General features: G+C 35.7%; 1 protein-coding gene across 1 annotated transcript; it reads right to left on the reverse strand.

Moving 5' to 3' along the window:
* Window positions 1-608: 608 nt before the first annotated feature.
* psmd4b (proteasome 26S subunit ubiquitin receptor, non-ATPase 4b) lies at window positions 609-9,147 on the reverse strand. Its single transcript, XM_067392818.1, has 10 exons — window positions 9,064-9,147; window positions 8,383-8,523; window positions 8,174-8,288; window positions 4,467-4,553; window positions 4,265-4,333; window positions 3,945-4,160; window positions 3,747-3,855; window positions 2,198-2,311; window positions 2,032-2,096; window positions 609-1,245 (listed from the first exon to the last, which is right to left on the reverse strand). Exons 1-10 carry the CDS (start codon window positions 9,087-9,089, stop codon window positions 1,072-1,074), a joined length of 1,116 nt encoding a protein of 371 aa, XP_067248919.1. The 5' UTR covers window positions 9,090-9,147; the 3' UTR covers window positions 609-1,071.
* Between the last annotated feature and the right edge of the window lie 499 nt (window positions 9,148-9,646).

The following is a 9,646-nucleotide window of genomic DNA, read 5'->3' on the forward strand; positions in this document are numbered from 1 at the left end:
TCTCGGTGTGTGTACTGCGGTACATCAGTCAGTTCAGAGTGCTGAGTCGGCTTGTTCTTTCTGAAGGGACTTTTCTTCTCTCCGATAACTGGTTTCTCCATATACCCCACACATGCTCTCAAGTCCTGCATATATATATATATATATATATTATATATATATATATATATATATATAATGTGTCTCATAGCCTATCAAACATTAGGCCAATATTCTGGCGCATCGATGTATTTAATTTAGTCTGGGCTTTATGAGGCTGTTAATTAATGTATTTAATTGAAATGCTGCTTAATGTACTGTATGTTGGTCACCATTTATCCATGCTTTAGTCCACAAGGAATGTTCAGTTGTGAATCACTACTGGCAGCTTAACCTAAAATCGGAGAATTGTGATATATATATATATATATATATATATATATATATATATATATATATATATATATATATATATAAAATATATATTAAACTTTGACTCTATATACACTATGATAAACTTTGACTCTATAATATAATATATATAATTTTTTTTGCATAGAAAAACAATGGGAGATTCAGTGGTTTAAAATTAAACCTAAAAAAATGCCACAACTATCTTTAGATTCCCTTAATCATAACAAAGCCCTTTATTAAAAAAGGAACTGAAAATAGTGATACAAAATTGACAAAGAAACCTTTACAAGAAGTCATCCAAAAACCACAAGAGAAATTATAGTTGGGTGGCATAAAGTAACCTATCTAGCAAATAAACACTGAAGTAAGCACTACTATTTGAAGTAGTGTTTAACATTTTTTCTGCTTCACCGATTATGTTCAAGATCAGAGGTTACTTAAAAGGAACAAATGAAGATGCTTTTACATGTAAGAAGTGTTTTATGGATATTCTTTTCTTTCAATAAAGTGTTAGTCTGTTCTGTTGTTCCTTCCTCTAACATAAGAAAACTCATTATATCATTATCTTTGCTTTTTTAATCAGTTATACGCATTGTGTTCATCTCTATCCATCATCCAGTTGGAAACCCTTCAGTTGTATTTGCCCTTTGTCCTCCTCTGTCAGTCCAGACCGTTTCTCTATTTCTTCTCATCATCTTTCTTGCCCTCGGGTGGTTTTGTTCTGTTCTGGGACGCCAGAGAGCCCATGGCATTACGGATGGCTTCATTGTTGGGGTCGACTCCTGGAAGGTTCTCCAGCACACTCTGCAGAAAGTCTGGATCCTGCATCACATCGTAATCCTCCTCATCCTCCTACAGAACACACACAAAGAGTTTCAGATGGGCACTTTCATGGCATTGTGCCAAGTTGTATGTGATTAATACATTTACCATGTGACAAATCAGAGGAAACACCTTATTAATATGTAATTACTTTAATTATCCTATGCACATAGTATTGATTTTCTGCTACAAACTTTGATTTGAAGCAAAAAAAGTATTTGAAAATCAGACAAAAACAAATGTGCACTTAACGGCTTTAATGAGGGAGAGAACTACCCAAGCATTGCGAATGACATAATCTAATAAAAAACAACCTTGTAGCTCACAGTAGGTCTGTCAGTGAAACATCAATTCCCCTATGGAGAAAATGACTGGGATTTTTACTTCCAGCACCAGACTGTTGAGACTGGCGTCTTTATGCTGCAAATATGGCATTGCTTTCTGTGTTGATTTTCATGCACAGCCATCAGAATACAGGTATGGAAACAGCAAATCAGCTCTCAAACAGCATTTAATTTACACAGAACAAAAGACTAAAATATCATTGTACTAAAAATGTAACACTGCTCCGTTTTTGCCTTGCAAGCACTGGAATTTCCTTCAGTACTCACAAATCTAATAACATAACTCCCGTTTCTGTTTTGTGTGGTTTTGGCTTGCTTTATTATGTTTAGCAATGGCTTCTGAATGATGGGAATGAAGAATATGCAGCTGCTTTTAATTATTCTGACAACATGACTGTGTTGGATCTAAAATTTTGATCTCCTCTCAAAAAGAAAGCAGGTCTGGTTGGAGGAAAGGAGCTGGGAAACACACCTTAGGAGCTTCACTGTCTGCTGCTGCACTTGTTTCCACATCCATGGCCTCTGAACAGCCAAACTCTGTGCACAAAGACGAATATTTGGTTGTATAAAACAAATCATTTAAAAAGGTAAAAAAAAAAAACCAAAAACAAGAATTTATGAAGAGTAAAAAGACTGACCTCCTCCTTGCATGGACATCTGTAGGGCGTATGCAATCTGTTCATCTTCCGTCATGCGGCTGAAATCAGGCAGAGCAGGAGCCGTCGACATCTTCAGCAGGGCAGTTTCAGACTCTAACACAAATACAGAACACATCAGGTCACATTAAACAAACTTATACTGTTAATATATGGTTTCACTCTACAATACTTCCCTTCTACATTTTTCTTACAAAATATTAACTAATTTATACTTTTATTAAACAGCATTTAAAAATACAGTAAAAAATGATAATATTTGAAATATTTTTACAGTTTAATAGAACTGTTTTCTATTTTAATATATTTTAAAATATAATTTATAAGCTGAATTTTCAGCATTCATCATTCTAATATGCTGATTTGGTGGTGAAACATTTCTTATTAGCAATGTTGAAAACAGTGTTGCTGTTTGCTGTTCTTTTGAAATTTTAATATTATCATTCAAAATATTATAATTTTATCATCAATTTTATCCATCCGTGCTAACAAAAAGTATAAATTTCTTTAAAAAAAAAAAAAAAACTAAACTTTTGCGTTCCCCTGAGAAACTTTGCGTTCGCTTGCAAAGAACTCAAAAGTTTTGCAAGTGAATGCAAAGTTTCTCTGGGGAATGCAAAAGCACTGGCATATTATTTTTCCACCCATCTCATTCCTCACATTTCCCTTTAGGGGCTCCGTATAAAAAAAGAAATACCCACTGCTGCACGTTTAAGGGACCCCTATGTGTCCACAAACCCCATATTGTTCAATACTCATTTTAAGTGGGCTTAATATGTAAAATTCACTTTTATAAGGTGTTTGAACAACAATGTCTGTCCAAAATTTACCTATAATGGTAAAAATCCACTCCTTTTTTGATAATTTTGATAAATCAGAAGCAGTCTCTCCAAACGAGATTCAGATTTTCCCCACGATGACATCATCGTAGGTAAAAGCCCTGCCCACAACCGGTGACAATAAAATGTTGTATGTGGGAGCTTCATTTTTGAAGGAAATGTCCCGAAAAAAAGTAGGTAAAGTCGTGTATGTTTGCGCCAATCATTTTACGCCGGACTGCTTCACAAACGAGGGTCTGTTCAACACTGGATTTTTTTCACAAAGGTTGATTCTGAAAGATGGGTCAATACCAACATTTCATGCTCAAACTTCATCCAGAACTGATGCTGCTGTGTTATCGGAATTATCATAAATAAGAGTTTCCTAGTTAAAAATTATGCATGAACGCCCTTTCTGACATTTTTGGTGCATGAGATTGTCCTGTTTTGTTGTTGCCGGTATGCTGGAGCATGAGATCTTGAAACTCCGCCCTCTTCTCTTCTTCATTTGCATTTAAAGGGACACACTCAAAAACAGCATGTTTTTGCTCACACCCCAAAAATGACAATTTTAACCTGCTATAATAAATGATCTGTGGGGTATTTTGAGCTAAAACTTCATATACACACTCTAGGGACACCAGAGACTTATATTGCATCTTGTAAAAAGGTGCATAATAGGCCCCCTTTAAACACAATCCTCCTCTTCTCACCATCTGCAGTGGGTGATGAGACTCCAGCCTCTGCAGCTGAAGCCACTGCTGCCCTGCGAGCTTCCTCCTCCTGCCTCTGTCTCTGCTCCTCCATCGACACACGCAGAGCCTAGAACAGAGACACAAGCAAAAAGAGAGACATTTGTAATGTTTGTAACAGAGAAGCTTGTCAAATAAAAAGATCTGTGTGCTACTAACCAGAGCGAGCTCAGGGTCTGCGCTGGGGTCCACTCCAAACTCGAAGTCACTGGCACCCAGGCCCATAATGGTGCCACCTTCTCCAGCCATGATAGGAGAGGACAGAAGAGCATCTGCCAGGCTCGGGCCAGGAGGCACCGTTACCAGGTGAGAGCCTACACCCTCCTTTCCATTTAGGGTGTTCACAAACACGGTCAGCTTATCCGTGTTGACCTCCTAACAATGTGAAAAGACAAAAAATTAATTGGGAGTAAATGACATGCAAAAAGAAATAAATTCTGGAGGACTGTGGATTGCATTCCCTCAGAATAAATGTTCACCTCTTCTCCAAAGTTAACGATGTCAACACTGACTTTTTCCTTCTTCAAACGTTTCGCCATCTTCACCAACTGCGAGAAACAGGTCAGAAGCACAAATGAGCAGGTGAATAACAGATTATATTGGCCTTTTTAAATACAGACTTATACAGTGCAATGTTTACACACAAGATGCATTAAGAAAAAAGAAAAAACAAAAACTCACATCTTTCTCCTGGTCCTCCACAGGGCTCCCAACAAAAGCAATGATCCTCATCTTATGGTTCTTTCCCTGTCTGTGTTTCAATGCCAGCTGTGACAAAAAAAATAGACAGAAGAGAAAAGTATGAGCTTACAGAAGCCATTAAAAAAATAAAATAAATATATTACAAGATATATATAAATAAATATATATATATATATATATATATATTAAAAGGTGCTCTAAGCAATGTCACGCATTTTTAGGCCAAAACATTTTTTTTTTGTCACATACTGCAAACATCTCCTCACTATCTGCTAGCTGCCTGTCCCCTGAACACACTGTAAAAAAACACGGTCTCTGTAGTCGCCACAAGCTCCGAAATTGGCAACAAAAACAAACTGGTGCAGCCTGGACCACAAATCATAATAAACATGCTCCAGCCAATAACCGACAAGAATGATTTTAAATGCGCGTTCATGACTATTTCAGGAAGCACGGATGGGAGGGGAGGAGGCGGCGGAGGGGGGGTCTAGCTAGCCTCTGTTTTGTTTGACAACACTTCGAACGTCAACAGGAAGTTACTCCGCCCAGGATCGCTTAGAGCACCTTTAATTAATATATAATATTATATACTACTTAAATATTTAACTATTTTTTTCCATAATACTGTTACAAATGCATTTTCTTTCTCAAGTGCAACTGACTGTTTACATGAACACTGACGAACACTGATTTGAACATTATTTTGTGTGTATTTGACTGTATAACAGCAATAACAGCGAAAAAGAATTCAAATGACTACTGAGAGCAGCGCGCTTTGGTTTTTTTGGGTAGAAAATTCTGATTCAGATATTTCAGTATAGATACAGTTGTGGCCAGAATTATTGGCACCCTTCATAAATATGATCAAAGATGACTCTAAAAATAAATATGCATTGTTTATCCTTTTGGTCTTTAATTTATAAAATTAGCAAAAATCTAACCTTCCATTGAAGGAAAAGAATTGAAAGTGGGGGGGAAATAACATTATGAAATAAATCTTTTTCTCCAAAACACGTTGTCCACAATTATTGGCACCCTTTTATTCAATTCTTTTTGCAACCTCCTTTTGCCAAGAGAACAGCTCTGATTCATCTTCTATAATGCCTGATGAGTTTGGAGAACACCTGACAAGAGATCAGAGACCATTCCTCCATACGGAATCTCTCCATACAGATTCCAGCTCCATGCTGGTGCTTCTTCTCTTCAGTTCACTTCACTCATTTTCTTTAGGGTTCAGGTCAGGTCATGGCAGAAGCTTCATTTTGTGCTCAGAGACACATTTTAGTGTTGGTTTTGATGTTTGTATTGGATCATTGTCCCGACGGATGATCCAACCATAGCCCATTATAAGATTTCTAGCAGAAGCAGTCAGGTTTTGATTTTTATCTGTTGGTATTTGATAGAATCCATGATACCATGTATCTGAACAAGATGTCCGGGACCTCCAGCAGAAAAATAGGCCCACAACATTAAAGACCCAGCAGTATATTTAACCGTGGACATGGGGTACTTTTTATCCTTGTGTGCACCAAACCCATCTGGTGGGTTTGCTGCCAAAAAGCTCATTTTGTAGTTTCATCTGACCATAGAAACCGGTCCCGTTTGAAGTTCCAGTTGTGTCTGACAACTGAATATGCTGGAGATTGTTTCTGAATGAGAGCAGAGGATTTTTCTTGAAACCCTCCCAAACATCTTGTGGGGATGTAGGTGCTGTTTGATCATTTTTTTAGGCTCAACTAATCTCTGCAATTCTCCAGCTGTGATCCTTGGAGAGTCTTTGTCCACTCAAACTTCCCTCCTCACTTCACATTAGGACGATTTAGACACACGTCCTCTTCCAGGCAGATTTGTAACATCTAAGTTGATTGGAACTTCTTAATTATTGCCCTGATGGTGGAAATGGGGATTTTCAATGCTTTATGTATTTTCTTACAGACACTTTCTATTTTGTGAAGCTCAACAATCTTTTGCTGCACATCAGAACTATATTCTTTGTTTTTTCTCATTGTGATGAATGATCAAGGGAATTTGGCCTTTGTGTTTCCTCATGTTAATACTCCTGTGGAACAGGAAGTCATGGCTGGACAATTTCATGTTCATGATCACCCTGGTGAACTTAACAAATGTAAATATGAATGGGAATATACTTCAGAGATACAGAAAACTAGTGGTTTTGGAGAAAAAGATTTATTTCTTAATGTTATTTCCCCCCCACTTTCAATTATTTTCCTTCAATGAAAGGTTAGATTTTTGCTAATTTTATGAATTAAAGATCAAAAGGATAAACAATGCAGATTTATTTTTAGAGTCATCTTTGATCATATTTATGAAGGGTGCCAATAATTCTGGCCACAACTGTATGCATCGAAAAACCTAAATTTTTGACAACACTAGGCCTACATTGCACTTAGTTTAATATTTCACATTCCTTTTTAAAAAACTACAACTGAAAAATGTATCTATTATATAGATATATATAGATACATTATATCTCTCCTAGTTGGAGAGATTGCGTTATATATATATATCCCTCACATATTTGTAAATATCTTATTGTATTTTTCATGTGACAACCCTGAAGAAATTACACTTTGCTACAATGTAAAGTAGTGAGTGTACAGCCTGTATAACAGTGTAAATTTGCTGTCCCCTCAAAATAACTATATAATATATATAATATATATTATATATATATATAAAAATTATTTATTTATTTATTTTTTTTTTTTTTTTGCCAATACAAGATCTTGACCAAAAATTGATGCACCTCTTGATGAAAATAACAATCTTCCATCAAGATGTGCATCATTCTTTGGTCAAGATCTTGTATTGACAAAGCAAGAGGTGAGCACTCTGTAAAGTCTCCTCCAGCACATCCCAAAAACTTACACAGAAGTTAAGGTCAGTGCCAATTCATGTGAGAAAATTATTCTTCATGCTCCCTCCCAACAATTTTTTCATAATTTGAGCCTGATGAATCTTGACATTGTCATCCTGGAATATGGCCATGATACATCTTAATACATGGTTTAAGAAATTAAAAGCTACACATTCCATCTTTTAGGGTTAAAAGAATTGTTGTCAAATATATAACATGCTAGAAACATAACAATCGCTGTAATTATGATCCACCTATAGACTCTTAAGTATTTGCCAATTAAAATCTAAACAGCGACCTTTTTTTTTTTTCCGGGCAGTGTGTATTATATATATATATATATATATATATTATATTTACACATACGATTCTTATATATCTTTTGAAATAAAACAGTTAAATATTATATATAAATAAATATACTGTAACATTCTGAACTTAAAAATTCCTCAATAGTCCAAAGAGGCCATTTATTGAAACCAAGCTGCCAAATGTCTGTAAACTTCTGAGGTTTGAAGTTGTTACTCATTTTACATGCAAATAACAAAGTACATGTTAATAACAAAGGATGCTCATAAAACCATTATCATAAAAATATGAAAGTTACAGTAGAAAAAAAATTCAATCTAAGGCTCAGGCAGAGGGTGTAAAATGGTCATGTAATTGTAAACTAAACTATGACAGTTTTTGGAGCAAGAAATCATGGCTAAAATTGTGGACCTTATGGAAAAAATAAAAATAAATATTTATACAAAATAAATAGCAAAAATAAATACATTTAAATTGTGATATGATCCGACCCACTCACATGTGCTACTCTGATGCCTGTACAGAAGCTGATGACTCCTATGGGCTGAACAGCATGAAGTTTGGACAGGATCCTGCCCGTGTCAGGGGTCAGTGTGGTCAGGACCTCACAGTTACTGAAACACACACAGCGGATCTCCTCTATAGATTTTGTCTTACACAATGTACCTGTTAAATTAAATAAATAAACAACAAAAACCGTCATCCTACTTGGCCATGGTGATGAGCCCCACGTTGTTTTCTGGGTTACTACGAGTTTTTGAATGACAGATGATGTTGACAGCATCTTGCTGGGCCTGAAGTCTGGTAGGCAAGAAGTCTCCATTGCGCATATATTCACTGTTGTCCACACTAGAAATAATAAACATACATATATACGGTGTTGTCCACTCAACATTCCTGCAAATGATCGTACGAAGCCTAATTCTGCATATACGACTGGTTCTATTTAATATTTAAATATAAAATGTTGTTAATAAAAGGATGAGGACGCCATCCAGACTAAAGCGTTTAGTATAATAGCAAAATGCAAGTACAAAGAAGGCTGGATAGTTATTTAAACAAAAGCCTATATTATTACAAGGAAGTAAAACCAAACAAACCCATTTACATTCAAAACTAATTAATTTCATTAAAGGACAACTCAGATAACCTGACAATCGCAGCTTTCTAACGTTTTCCCTGATAACATGTCAACACAAAGAAGCTGTTTAACAGGCTCAATGTTCCATCATGACTAAGGAAAACTGCACGTCTGTCCTTCCGTTCAACACAAACTCTCTCTCAACTCCAATACACAACGTTTCATTACACAATTGCGTAATATGTCAAACACAACCCGTTTAACAAACTACATCTGATGTTTGAAGAATATAAAGTATTTTTTCTTACCAGACCATAGTACTTTCAAGCACCATCTTGAAAATTTTCTGTCGCTCTACGTGACGTTAGCACGTAAGTGAACGCTCATTGGCTAAAGTAGCTCTGAGAGGAGTTGTGGGAAATGTAGTTCAAAACGTATTTTCCATTAATCAACTGACACCTATTTTACCTACCGTAAAATAGGTATTAGTTTCGGATATAGGTTTTCATTTCAGTTACATTTGCAGGGTGTGTGTTTGCTAGAATTCATTGTAATTTTGGTACGTCACATTAAGGTTTCATTTGTTAACATTAAAGGGATATTTCACCCAAAAATAAAAATTCTATCATTTACTCACACTCATGTTCTTCCAAACCTGTACGAGTTTCTTCTGTTGAATGCAAAAGAAGATATTTTGAAGAATGTCACTGATTTCAGTCAGTAACCACCTTCAACTGTCTGGTTACCAACATTTTTCAAAATATCTTCTTTTTAGTTGAACAGAAGAAAGAAACTTATACAGGTTTGGAACAAATTGAGGGTGAGTAAATAAGGAAAAAATTTTCATTTTTGGGTGAACTATCCCTTTAACTACAGTAACATGAACTAACA

This window comes from Chanodichthys erythropterus, chromosome 2, assembly GCF_024489055.1.
Source record: "Chanodichthys erythropterus isolate Z2021 chromosome 2, ASM2448905v1, whole genome shotgun sequence".
Lineage (NCBI taxonomy): Eukaryota > Metazoa > Chordata > Actinopteri > Cypriniformes > Xenocyprididae > Chanodichthys > Chanodichthys erythropterus.

Excerpts from the sequence above, each read along its gene's own strand:
- psmd4b (XM_067392818.1), bottom strand. The coding sequence starts at position 9,089 with ATGGTGCTTGAAAGTACTATGGTCTG. Across the intron at positions 4,554-8,173 it reads CAGGCATCAGAGTAGCACAT|CTGGCATTGAAACACAGACA; the intron begins GTGAGTGGGTCG and ends TTTTTGTCACAG. Across the intron at positions 2,312-3,746 it reads CTCATCACCCACTGCAGATG|AGTCTGAAACTGCCCTGCTG; the intron begins GTGAGAAGAGGA and ends TATTTGTGTTAG.